Source organism: Pleurodeles waltl, chromosome 8 (genome assembly GCF_031143425.1).
Source record: "Pleurodeles waltl isolate 20211129_DDA chromosome 8, aPleWal1.hap1.20221129, whole genome shotgun sequence".
Classification (NCBI taxonomy): Eukaryota; Metazoa; Chordata; class Amphibia; order Caudata; family Salamandridae; genus Pleurodeles; species Pleurodeles waltl.
The window spans coordinates 320,741,321-320,755,597 of record NC_090447.1 but is presented as its reverse complement, the minus strand read 5'-3'; the positions used below and the strand labels follow the sequence as shown (position 1 = coordinate 320,755,597).

The following is a 14,277-nucleotide window of genomic DNA, read 5'->3' as shown; positions in this document are numbered from 1 at the left end:
CACAGCATGGAGCAGTGGGTCGGCCCACTTCAGCCACTGGCTCCTTTGCACTGTGAGTGATAGCATTCTGCCTGACCACAAGTGTGCATCAGCCTAAAAAGAACTGAACCTCTGTGTAAGCCTGGGCGGCAAATACTTTACTTAGCCACTGTTATTTTCTTTCCATTCTTTATCCTTTTCATTTTTAAGCCATCCTTCCATGTTTAAGATGCCTTACAATTATTCAAGGCAAATAGTACATATTCTTTGTGCCAATAAGTATCTTATTTTCCTGTGTTGTTTGTTAAAATTAAATTGAAAAGTGTTTCTTCACATGTTCTAAGTATACCTGCCTGCTAGAAGGTATCCATGCTGTTCTCTTAAAATTATATGCGATTGTTAATTTGTTTTAATTTACAGTTACTTACACGTTAGTACTCATTAGTAATTGTCTATATGATAGCTACTACCATTATGTTTCCAGTTACGCATATCATATACCAGGAATTGTTATCCTGTACTAAGTTACAGCATCATGCTACAGTTTTTGCCATCCTATGCCAGGTATCCCCACTGCGTGCCAGTAAATGTAATTTAACCAGAACGTCACCATATACCAGTCAATTTCATGATGTGCCTTAGGTATACAACTTATGTCAATATATGCCATAGTGTTCTTCAGGCCAAGTCAATGCTACAGTATTCCTCACACCTCCCTGCCTAGGGCAAAAGTGGTCACAATAGGCCCAAGAAATCCTCCATATGCCCATTAGTACTTAATAATCCCCAGATATCCTTCATATGAAAGTCAGTACCATTGTATGTTACAGGTATTCTGCCATAGACCAGCCAATTCCATGGTTTGCCACAAATGTTTCCCTATATGCATTCCAAGACTATAATGTGCCCTCTGTGCTGTGCGTTATACATCTCTCACATGCCAGTTGTTTAGTGCCCTGTGCATATCCTCCACCTATATCTAAGTTCATGTCATGGTGTGTCCCAGGGGTATGCAGATAAATATGTCAAACACAAAGGCCCTCATTATAACATTGGCGGTCCTGCTCCACCACGCTGGCTTTGGCGGTAACAAAGCTGCCAGTTCACCGCCTGTACCCCCAGGGCAGTTGGACCACCGACGGTATATGGAGCCTTCTTTCCCCCAGGGATTCCCTGGTGGCAGCACATTCACACACTTATACAGACACACACACATACACTCGCACACCCCTGCATCCATTCACACACTCACACAGACACTCACAGTCACACACACCACACCCCTCTCCAATCACACAAACGCACACCTCCATGCACGCACACACCACACCCGCCCCCTCTATCAGACGGGCACTTACCCACAGTGGATGTCCAGGAGGGGACAGAATCCTTGGTGCCTGCTCCACCGGCACTGCCCTGTCACCACAACACTGCCACACCTATTGCCAACTTATAATAGGCGTGGCAGTGTTGTGATGGCATGGCAGTGCAAGCAGAGTAGCCGCCACTACACTGCTGACCACCAGTATAACTTCTGGCGACTCTCTGCCCAAAATCTGCTGGAGAGCCTCCAGCAGTCATAATATGGCGGTCAGATGACCGTCATCCTTGGTGGTCTTGTGGCTGGCGGGACTTCGGCGGTCTAGGTTATAGACCGCCGAAGTCATAATGTGGGCCATAATGTGACTTTAGAAGTCCCCATATATCAGTCCATACCATGTTGGGCCCTGGTACAATATCAACCATGTCATTGCTCCAAATTTCAGTCATTTCTGGAATGTACCAAACGTTTCCTTTGTGCTGATATGTTCCAGGGAACTTTATAGAAATGTCAGGCATACACACATGACTGATCGTTAACATCTTTTTCTTGAACACCCTCTACTACTTGGAACCTCAAGTCATGGCTTACGTCTTACCTGTTAACATCATTTCACCCTTCAAGGCTCTGGCATGTGGCATGGGTTCTCCAGGCTATTGTTATTGTATCCTGGAACAGCATCACCAGGGCAGACAAGGAAGCAGCAAGGAGAGAGGGCTGCATGGAAGGGCACAAGGTCAGGCAGTCGTACTTCCTCTATTTCCATTCTCTTTCTCTCTCTCTTTCTCTCTCACTCTCTCTCTCTTTCTTGCTGTCTTTCTCAGACTGCTTACTCCACCTCTTTTTGGATGACTGTTGCAGTCTCTCAGGATCAGCTTTCCATCAGGTCAGGCAGTGGTACTTCCACTATTTCCATTCTCTCTCTCTCTCTCTCTCTCTCTCTCTCTCTCTCTCTCTCTCTCTCTCTCTCTCTCTCTCTCTCTCTCTCTCTCTCTCTCTCTCTCTCTCTCTCTCTCTCTCTCTTTCTCTCTCTCTTTCTTTCTTGCTGTCTTTCTCAGACTGCTTACTCCACCTCTTTTTGGTTGACTGTTGTAGTCTCTCAGGATCAGCCTTCCATCTGATCAGGGCTGAAGGTGGAGGCCTTGATACGAATTTTCTCACAATTAGGCCACGGACAGTCAGCACCTGGATGCCTTTTAATGGAAACTCTGTATATAAATGAATGGCAGCAGCGTACCTTTTTCATTCACAGATGCAATGTGTGCATGTAAGAACTAGTAACTTAGCTGAAAGCCCAGCTCAGTTCAGGCTATTGGTTTAGGTACTGTGATAGTGGTTGATAACAAAGTAGTGGTCTCACCCTCACATACCTAAATGAACCAGTGACTAGACTAACTGGTTAGCATATAATGTTTGATAGATTTTCCCAAGCTGACATGTATACTGAGAAGAGAATATGGGATATAAAAAAAGAAATTGCAATTTACCCCAGCCTAAATGGATGGGTTGTCCACCAGGAATACAAGTACAGGGAGAGGCTTTTATTGATTTATCACTAAATTCGAGCAAGACAAACCAAACAGAGCATTGCACTCCAGGCTTACACCACTTAACATCATACAACCTTACTATCCTACCATAAACAAATTCTTAGGGGGAGCACTGTTTTCTTAACACAAGCCTCCAAGCTCTGGAACTCACTACCAACCAACATTAGAAGCACTTAGGAGCATAAACGGTTTTGAAGACTGTTGAAAACATGGCTGCTTCCTAGATAACTGCACGTCACACTTTCTGGCTTCACAACCCAGAACACAATTGCACCCTTAACCACGATCGTCAGCTTGCAACCCATGAATTGCAAACATTGCAACCAGCAAACGTTTTTTGATAAGCAGGTAAGCTAAGAAAGGTTGATCCATGGTTCTCTCTGGCCTTATGTAGCTAAGTACTTGCATATAAAACGGTTATGACCTGCAGTAATACTAAAACCATAATATGCAGCAGACAGCAGCAAATTGTCAATTATTCCTTTTAAATTCACATAACTGCTATGATGATTGTCTGTCACTAGCATTGTTTAGCTAAACAGACTCCACCAAATGAATGTGCATTGAATAACTGAATAGATCTGTCACACATATTTGGACAATTCAGAGGACTTTGATATAGTCCACCACTGCAAGTCCCAAATATTTATACAGTCTGACTGCTTCCTTACATCTCACAAAAACACTAAAATATGGGATGAAAATAACATACCCATCCTAGCAGATCTCCTCACCTCCCTATGCCAGCTCAGGACCACAACTTTACAGGATTTCTCAGATTGTACACCTTAGTGCAGTAACCAGATTAGCAGACTCCATCATAGGAAATACCATAAAGGGTCCTGCAGATCTTTTCAAAGCAATCAGCATACTGAAAACCATAAAAGTGTGTGTCTGTCTCTCACACTGTCATCCACCACACTGCTATGCGTCCCATAACACAATAACTGCACCTTTATGGTCATCAAATTCATCATGGAAACCCTTCCCAAATAGGACTAAAACAAAGATAATATCCTTCCAACCACACACCCTACATGGTGTAGCATGCTACCCATCTAGGCAAGCACTTCATCGCTTCACATGAGGTAGTAAATGTTACATAACCCTGCAGTACAATATAAGACTAATTTGCCAATTTAACCGTTTTTGATTTTATGAATCCTTAAGCGGGCATCTAGGATTAATGGAGACTTGTGACAATATTCCTGCATTTACTTGTTACGCATAATTTTGTGAATCACACCTGGAAGGAAATATATAGAATGTTAAATAGGCTCTTCAGCCACTCTAAATTGTTCTCTTGTCAGTAAAAAACATAAGTGTAACCAAGCTGACTTACTTAGAGCCTGATTCATGGAAAACATAAATCAGCATCTGTATAGGTAATCATATGCATGAGTGTGGATTTACGACTTTAGACTACTCTAAAAACGTACCACTAATACATTTGGAGAGCCAGTCACAGCTGTCCAGGCATGCACCTGGGTAAGTCATGTGGCGTTTTTCTCGTTGTTTCCCAATGATGAATTGTATGCATAAAGCAACTGTGCCTTAGGGGAAAATGGTCCTCTATGCAATTACCCAATTTTAATTTCCTTCATCTCTGTGGAAAACATTTTCCCTGGAAAGCGATTTATTGCAGGAGCAAATCTCAGGCCAGTTGTATGGCAGGAAATGGTCAGAGGGAAGTTTGTGAATGCTCCAAACTGACTTTTTCGAGAAGAGCCACGCTTCGAACCATAGTTTCCCCCTTGAGTGGGACTTACTCCCATGTATGATTACACTGTTGTGGGGTAAGTACACAGGAGTAAATAGACTTATAGTTCCTAGGTCACGTTTTGTGAACATTTAGCAAAATTGCCATTTATGAATGTAAAAAGTACTTTTAGGAATTGGCTTTTAGTGTTGGAACTTACTTCATTGGCGTATTTAACCGAAAGAATCTCTTAAATGTTCGAGGTGCATGGCTGCTTCAGGAACCTTTATGTATGTGCACTTTAATGAGTATGCTTTTACCCTTTTGGAAATATTGACTAATAACAAATGCAATCCTCTTTTTATTATGTTTCTGTTTTTTCTATGGTTTGAAATATGCCAATCCAGTTCAAGTTTAATTTTCAAGAAAATGGTCTACAGGGAGTTTGAAGTGGATTTTTTGAAAGAGATTCCAGCTTCTGCAATCTCAGGTAAGCACATAGTCTCAATTTGTGCTAAGGATCTTTGTAAACAATAAATGGCATTGTTGTAGAGTCAACTTTAGTATTGTCACAGTACATACTTTAAAATGTACTAATTCAGGGTCAGAATTAGTGTTTGCAAACTGCAACCATTATTATTAAAACCAGTAAAGATTTTTAACTAACCAAACTGAGAACCATAAGGTCGGGTTTTAAAAATCCCAATCGGAGTGTGTCAGAATTCAGTTTACTTATGATTACTTGCCTTCACAGGGATGGTAGCCTGCTGGGCTCAGCAGATCACCATGTCACTTTTTAAAAAGAAATGCTGCCCAAATCTTCTTAAAATAAACCAGGCTGTGTTTAAAAAGGAATACAGTACTTTTCTTTGTTTGTTTGAAAGTTTGCAGTGGCCCCAAAGACCACTGCCTACTTCAAAACAAACTCTATTTATTTTTTAATATTCACAAAGGGGAAAGTGTCCCCAACTTGGTTGTCAGTAACCTTTCAGTGCTTTACGACCACTATTTGGAAGGGACTCCTACAACAAGCCGCTTCCAAATAGTGATTCTTTATCAATTTCCAAAGGCCATTTTCGGAGTCGTAAAAGTTAGAGACTCCTAAAATGGGTTTAGTACGTTGCTAAAAGCAGTTTTCCAGGCTCAAACTCTGAATTTGAGGGCTTGCGACCGAAAAATCACCTTTTACATGTGGCCTCAAATTTTGCATGCCTGGTGCTTAAATATGGGTGATCCTTTTAGTCACTCCAAAAGTAAATACATGCAGTAAGTTGTTAAGAAAAACAGGACAAAAAATGACCAGTACACAACAAAGCCTCATGGTACTGAAAAAAATAATCCTATTATCCAGCTATGTTGCACTTATTTTACCTGTCCAATATGTTTGAAAGGCTGAGTTAGCTTCTAACGCTTAAATAAATTAGAAAGGTATTCAATGGATTGACAATAGAGAAACTTGGACCTCTTGTTGACTGGGAATGAATGAAGAGTCTTCAGTGTGGAGCATAATGTGGTCTTTGAGGAGGAGGCCAAAAGTAGGTGGGCACTTTGTTATTTTAATTCAAATAAAGAAACAAGTAGGAATAAATGTTACTTCCTAACACATTGAGTTTTGTAACCGGATGGTAATGCACTTGGACATTGTCACAGATAATGTGAGATGAATGTTTTTCCACTTTTGCTTTACGAGTAGCTGCAATTCTTGTCTTACCTAGGGGTTTTATTGTACCACCAAGTAAAATGTGTTGTACAAGTAGGATTCCCTTGGAAGTGCAGGCTGGCCAGAGTATCTGGCATGCAAAGCTAAGAAAACATTGATATCCCTTACCTGACTCAGGATTATGGGGGTGATTCCAACCCTGGCGGTCGGTGATAAAGCGGCGGCCAACCCGCCAACAGGCAGGCGGTAAAAAAAAAGGAATTCTGACCCTGGCGGGAACCGCCAACACAGCCCGCCACTTTAACACTCCGACCGCCACGGCGGGACAGACAAACAGCGCGGCGGTCACCGCCAACAGGCAGGCGGCAGACAATGTACCGCCCACCCTATCACAACTCACCAATCCGCCACCTTTTCCGGGGTGGGAGCCCGCCGATAAAAACACGGCGGAAACAGACTACGAACGGGAAAACGCTTACCTCTACACACTCCACGAGGACGGAGGACAGCATGGAACCCGAATTAAACATCCTACCAGCTCTTGTCTACCTGCTCATCTACCACGAGTACGAACGCCGGCGCAGACGACAACGGTGAGTACTGCACCTACGACACAGGGGAGGGGGGAGGAGGAAAGCTTACGGGCACACACATACGCGACACCCCCCCCCCCCCCCCAACTATCTACACACCAATGCAGAGCAACAACTCAGAGTGACAACCCCCAAACCCCCCGGAAAAATGCAAAGACATAATTAAAATGAGAATTAAAATTTATGTATAAAATAGGTTCATTGAAGTCATGGAAAAATATCTATATGAAATATAAAAAAAAAAAGTATGAACATTGCGAAATCTATATACATAGGCAATAAGTCCTGCCATTTTGTTAAAGTTCCACAGTCCGTGGGCCAATGTCCACAAACACATGGGCAAAGCCCACACAGGAGACCAGATACCGTTGGAGAGAACACTGCTGGGGCATCAGATGAAAAAACTACAGGCACCTCAGGGGGAAGGGAAGGGGGGGCACCTCAGCCACAGGAGTCCACGACGCCAGATCCACGAGGGGCCTCCATGCCCACTGTACCATCCTGGGGAGTGCAAAGCCACAGTCTCTCAAATCTCTACAGTGGGTGGGTTGCCCACTGTGCCATCCTGGGGAGTGCAAAGCCACAGTCTCTCAAGTCTCTACAGTGGGTGGGTTGCCCACTGTGCCATCCTGGGGAGTGCAAAGCCACAGTCTCTCAAGTCTCTACAGTGGGAGGGTTGCCCACTGTGCCATCCTGGGGAGTGCAAAGCCACAGTCTCTCAAGTCTCTACAGTGGGAGGGTTGCCCACTGTGCCATCCTGGGGAGTGCAAAGCCACAGTCCATCAGATGGATAACCAACTCCACTGGTATTGGAGGAGGCAGGGTGCCCAGAGTGCAGCGTGAACACCAGCTCGACACAGAACCGGCACTGTCAATGGGCCAGCGGTGCTTGAGACGGCGGGGCCCAGCGGAGCGGTGCTTGAGACGGCGGGGCCCAGCGGAGCGGTGCTTGACAGGAAGGGCCCAGCGGAGCGGTGCTTGACAGGAAGGGCCCAGCGGAGCGGTGCTTGAGACGGCGGGGCCCAGCGGAGCGGTGCTTGAGACGGCGGGGCCCAGCGGAGCAGTGCTTGAGACGGCGGGCCCAGCGGAGCGGTGCTTGAGACGGCAGGGCCCAGCGGAGCGGTGCTTGACAGGAAGGGCCCAGCGGAGCGGTGCTTGACAGGAGGGGCCCAGCGGAGCGGTGCTTGAGATGGCGGGGCCCAGCGGAGCGGTGCTTGACAGGAAGGGCCCAGCGGAGCGGTGCTTGACAGGAAGGGCCCAGCAGAGCGGTGCTTGAGACGGCGGGGCCCAGCGGAGTGGTGCTTGAGACGGCGGGGCCCAGCGGAGCGGTGCTTGACAGGAAGGGCCCAGCGGAGCGGTGCTTGACAGGAAGGGCCCAGCGGAGCGGTGCTTGAGACGGCGGGGCCCAGCGGAGCGGTGCTTGACAGGAAGGGCCCAGCGGAGCGGTGCTTGACAGGAGGGGCCCAGCGGAGCAGTGCTTGAGACGGCGGGGCCCAGCGGAGCGGTGCTTGACAGGAAGGGCCCAGCGGAGCGGTGCTTGACAGGAGGGGCCCAGCGGAGCGGTGCTTGAGATGGCGGGGCCCAGCGGAGCGGTGCTTGACTGGAAGGGCCCAGCGGAGCGGTGCTTGACAGGATGGGCCCAGCGGAGCGGTGCTTGAGACGGCGGGGCCCTGTTCAGCGGTGCTTGAGACGGCGGGGCCCTGTTCAGCGGTGCTCTTCACGGCGGGGCCCTGTTCAGCGGTGCTCTTCACGGCGGGGCCCTGTTCAGCGGGGCTCTTCACGGCAGGGGCCTGTTCAGCGGTGCTCTTCACGGCGGGGCCCTGTTCAGCGGTGCTCTTCACGGCGGGGCCTTGTTCAGCGGTGCTCTTCACGGCGGGGCCCTGTTCAGCGGTGCTTGTCCTGTCTTTCAAGGGAGCCAGACCTGGCCAGGACTCCCCGCTTAGTCGCCCTCCGACCGTGCGGTTGCTGGCTCCTCCTGTGATTGAGTCCTGGGCCCGTGGGTGTCCTCCGTCACACCCGGTATGGGGCTGGTGGGGCCCTCCTGGTCCGCGCGCCTGCTGGCTGACTTCTCCGCCCTGCTGCCCTTGTCCTCCTTCGATGAAGCTCTCTGCCCTTGCCTTCCCTTGATGTTGTGGCAGGTGACGGGCCACGACTACGCTCCTTGGTGGCAGCCGTCTCAGCCTTCTCGCGCCGGCCCTTTGTTTTTCGGGTTCTCTTCCCAGGGGGTGGGCTGGCTGTCCCCTTGCTGCTGGCCGATGTATCTGCACTAGGAAAAGGTGGACTCCAATACCCGTGCACAATGGTCGCCCTCGATGCAGGGCTGGTGGTGGCTGAGGTGCTCTTAGGACTCTAAGCAGATGGAGGGGGTGGGTCAGTGTTTGGAAAGAGGTCATGGTTGGAAAGGAAAATCAATTTGGAAAGACAGGGACGGGTAGGTGTAGTGGTTATGGGAGTGGAGGAAGAGGATGTGGTTGTAGGAGAGTCAGGTGTGCTGTCTTTGGGTGCAGGTGCTTGTGACAGAGGCTGTCATGAGGTGGATGGCTATTGGGTGGGTGGCTGCCTGCGTTTGTGTGGTTTGGAAGAGGGGGTGACAGACACACTGGGAGAGGACACAGGGGACGTGTAAATGGCAGTGGGGGTGGTGACTGCACGTGTGCGGACTGTACTGGAGGGTGTGCTGGTGATGGAAGTACTGGCTGATGGTGGTGTGCATGCAGGTGTGAGTGGAGACGCCACAGGGAGGGAGGAGGGAGACGAGGAGGAGGGGGACACAGAGGTGGTAGTGACTGTTGGCATGTCTGCATCTGGATGTTGCTTGGGTGAATGCTTGTGGGATCTGTGGTGCTTATGTCTGGATGAGCTGCCCTTGGGTGTTGAGGTGTGTGCAGGCTGGTCAGATGGTGTGGATGGGATAGGCTGAGGAACAGGAGACTGGGACTGGTTGGAGGCAGTTAGAAGAGGGAGGCTGGAAACAGGGACAATGGCTGCCGTCAGTGCTGAGGCCAGAGCATTGAACGATCGTTGATGGGCAGCCTGACCCGAATGAATGCCCTCCAGGTATGCATTGCTCCGATGCACCTCCCTTTCTACACCCTGGATGGCATTCAAAAGGGTAGACTTCCCAACAATGAGTGTCCTGAGGAGGTCAATGACCTCCTCACTGAGGGCAGCAGGGGTAACTGGGGCAGGGCCTGAGGTGCCTGGGGCGAAGGAGATGCCCGCCTTCCTGGGCGAGCGGGCACGGAGCGAAGGCTGAGGGGCTGCTGGGAGGGCGGGGCTGGTGCGCTGGGTGGCGGCTGTACCTGTTGTGGCGGTGGGCACGGATGTTGCCGCCACCGCAAGGGAGCTCCCTTCCGAGGACGTGTCGGTGTCGCTGACGTCTCCACGGGTCCCCATTGTGGAGCTCCCCTCGCCCTCCGTATCACTGGTGAACTCGGTGTCTGTAGCATGGCCCTCCGGGGCCATGTGAGTTGCAGCTCCCTCTTGCTCCGATGCCAATTCTCCTCCGCCTGATGATGCTAATGCACACATGCACAGGAATATAAAGAAAATGGGTGGGGGGAGAAATAAAGACAGGTTGAGTGCATGCATTGGCAACACCGTTGTCGGAGAGGACAGACACAGAAGCCCCCTGCACTACGCCGCGCAATCGGGGTACACTACTCATGACTTGTGACTAGGCCTACAGGTCTATGGACAACAAATGCACACATGGGTGATGCAGGACCATGGATAACTGTACTTGGTACCCTACAGAGGTGGGGGCGGGGGCACAGGGCCATGCCTAAAGGAGGGGACTAGCCTACAGAAAGCGCCCTGGCCTAAAGTCACCCACAGCCCTCCTCCCCAACCCAGACACCTCCACTGCGCGCAAAGATAGCAGAATGTGCTGATACTCACCCCCTTGTGTCTGCTGTGATGTCCTCACGCGCCCATCCAAATCGGGGTAGGCCACCGCCAGGATCTGGGACATCAGGGGGGTCAAGGTACGACTGGCACCCCTCCTACGTTGGGAGGCCATCCCCAGCAGAGACTCTGCAGTCTTCCTGGTCCCGCGGCGGATGTCCTCCCACCTCTTTCGGCAGTGGGTGCCCCTTCTGTTGTGGACCCCCAGGGCCCGGACGTCCTTGGCGATGGCACGCCAAATCTCGATCTTCTGATGGGCGCTGACCTATTTGACATGTACAGGGTGGGAAAGGAAATATCATTACTTTTCTGCATGGTAGATGTGAGTGGCCCCCCCTCCCCAACCTTGCCATGTGGCACATGCTCTCATCTGTCGTGCGTTGCACTCCTCATTCGCTCACCTCCCCACCATCTTACATACACCCCACTCAACACAGGCATAGCCCATTCAACGTGCACCCAGTGTACTTACCTGTTGGTCTGGAGGACCGTAGAGTAGCGCATACTGGGGGAGGACCCCATCAACAAGTTTCTCCAACTCTTCTGAAGTGAAGGCAGGGGCCCTTTCCCCAGTCGCAGCAGCCATAGTATCTCCCAGACCGAGGTCACAGCAGCACTTGCAGTATAGGTCCTCTCCTGTGGATGATCAGGTCTCGAGTGATTAAGCAGCTACAAAATGGCGGTCACGCCCGCGGCGGTGCGTACCGCGACCGCCGGCGCACATCGTCATTGGCTCCTGATACCCATAGGGTTCAATGTTAACCACTGCGGCTTCGCACCGCGGTCTTCGACCGCCTACCGCCACGGTGTGCCACGCCAGCGCATTGACCTCACATCCCATTGTCACACTTCACAGGTCAGGCAGCCGCCATTTCAAAGGCCCACATGGCTTAATTTCTACTGCGTCACACAGGCCTAGGCCGTGCATTGCCACTCATACACGCCTTTCACTGCATTGCGATTCATTTACTGTGCAAGCTATGTGAACGAACCTGTGGCTTGCTTCACTCTGTACTCCATGTTGTCCTTCCTAGGCACCGTCCGCTGGGACTTGCGAGGAGAAGGATGAATCCTCCCGTGTACCGACCGCTGGTGGACCTGTCGACAATGGAAGAACGACATATTATACTTCGATACAGACTTGACAGAGCCACTGTTCATGAACTGTGTGCCCAGCTGGAGCCAGACCTGATGTCCCCCATCCGCCAACCCACAGGGATTCCCCCTCTGGTGCAGGTTCTGTCAGTACTCCATTTTTTGGCAAGTGGGTCTTTTCAGACAACAGTGGCCATGTCATCAGGGATGTCTCAGCCTATGTTTTCTAAGGTTTTGTCCAGAGTGTTGTCTGCCCTGATGAAATACATGCGGAGCTACATTGTTTTCCCTGAGGAGGATGATTTGGCTACAGTGAAGGGTGATTTCTATGCCCTTGGACATATCCCAAACATCATTGGTGCCATTGATGGGAACCATGTGGCTTTGGTACCCCCTAAAGGCAGTGAGCAGGTGTACAGAAACAGAAAAAGTTATCATTCGATGAATGTCCAGGTGGTCTGTTTGGCAGACCAGTACATCTCCCATGTAAATGCCAAGTTCCCTGGGTCAGTGCATGACGCGTATGTTATGCGAAATAGCAGCATCCCCTATGTGATGGAACAGCTACAGAGACACCGTGTGTGGTTATTAGGTGACTCTGGTTACCCCAACCTCTCCTGGCTATTGACCCCAGTGAGGAATCCCCGGACCAGGGCAGAGGAACGGTACAATGAGGCCCATGGGCGAACTAGGAGGATAATAGAAAGGACCTTCGGGGTCCTGAAGGCCAGGTTTAGGTGCCTGCATATGACAGGTGGATCCCTAATGTACTCACCAAAGAAGGTGTGCCATATCATTGTGGCCTGCTGTATGCTTCACAATCTTGCATTGCGACGCCAGGTGCCTTTCCTGCAGGAGGATGGTCCAGATGGTGGTGTTGCAGCAGCTGTGGAGCCTGTGGAGAGTGAAGAGGAGGAAGACGACGGGGACGACACGGACAACAAGGATACAGATATACAACAGTATTTTCAGTAGCACACAGGTAAGATTCACCCACGCCATTTTACATTTACTTCAGGCCTCCGGCGTCTCAACTTTCTGTGTTTCCCCCCATTTCCTTTTAACTGAATTGTGACTTTCCCTTCACTTTTCAGAGCTGTTTGACCAACTGCGTGACTTCTGCTTTGTTTGCCCATGGACTACAGCTTGTTGTCATTGGTATGTTGTCATCACAATGTAACAGAACATAATTGCACCGTTATGTGTGATACATAATAGTAAAATACAAGCAGACTCCTGTTATTGTAAGTGCAATAAGTGATTTATTTTAAGTGCTACATATAGGTACATGATAGTAAAACGGTGATGGGTGGGGGGTGGAGTAATGTCCATGGCAGAGTCCAGTTCTCATTTTCACAGGTGCATTGTCCATATGCCTGTGGAAGGATGGAGCAGGGGCAGTTCAAGGTTGGACAGGGTGACAATGTGGGACAGTGGGATGACATCAGGGGGTATCTTATGCTGGCGGGGGTCTTGCAATCCTACTCTGTCTTCTTGTGTGATCTCAGGTTCTGCTTGCGGGGTGGTTGTTCTTCAGCAGGAGGTGGGGTTCCGGTGGCCTGTCATTGTGTGGGGGCCTCCTGTCCACTAGCGCCGGAGGAGGTGGTAGGCTGTTCGTGGTCCAGGCTAGTGACAGAGGCCTTTTGGGGTGCCACATGGTCCCGCAATGTGGTGACTATCTGGTTAAGGGCCAGGACGATGGTCCCCATTGCGGAACCGATGTTCCTCAGTTCCTCTCTGAACCCCATGTACCATTCCTCCTGCTGTGCCTGGATCTCCTGGAACCTGGCCAGTACCGTCGCCATCGTCTCCTGGGAGTGGTGGTATGCTCCCATGATGGTGGTGAGGGCCTCTTGGAGAGTGGGTTCCCTGGGCCTGTCCCCCCCCTGTCGCACAGCAGCCCTCCCAGTTCCCCTGTTTCCCTGGGCCTCTGTCCCCTGGACGGTGTGCCCACTACCACTGCCCCCAGGTCCCTGTTGTTGTTGGGGTGGTGGGTCAACCTGGGTGCCCTGTAGTGGCGGACACACCGCTGATTGACGTGTCCTGGAGACAGAGGCATGGGCCCGCTGGGTGGGAGCTGTGCTGGTGTTCCCAGAGGGGGTTAGGTCTGGTGTAGCCTGTGGCTGTGTGTGGGGAACCGACTGTCCAGAGGTCCCCGATGGTCCGGGCTGGTCATCTGGGTCCAGGTCGACAGAGCTGCTGTCATCGCTGGGGGCCTCTTCTGGGGGTGGGATGGACATCTCTGTACCCTCCGTGGCGGTGTGGTGGCGTTCGGGTCCTGCAGGGGTATAAGGGTATGGTTATTGGTTCTGTGTGTGGCATTTCGTGTGATGGATGGGTGTCCGTGTACCCAAGTGCAGGCATTCCCGTGTGGGGGCTTTTGTGAGGGTGGCTTGTGGGGGTGATGTGTGTGTGCAGTGGGCATGCTTTGGTGATGGGTGTCCATGCTTTGTGGTCGCATGCAGGTCTAGGTG

General features: G+C 50.5%; 1 protein-coding gene across 1 annotated transcript in view; it reads left to right on the top strand.

Moving 5' to 3' along the window:
* F5 (coagulation factor V) overlaps positions 1-14,277 on the top strand; it is a 728,300-nt gene that overhangs the window by 82,487 nt on the left and 631,536 nt on the right. The window contains exon 2 of the mRNA XM_069204171.1: positions 4,957-5,039. Within this exon, the coding sequence (XP_069060272.1) occupies positions 4,957-5,039 (83 nt within the window). The remainder of the gene's footprint in view (positions 1-4,956; positions 5,040-14,277) is intronic.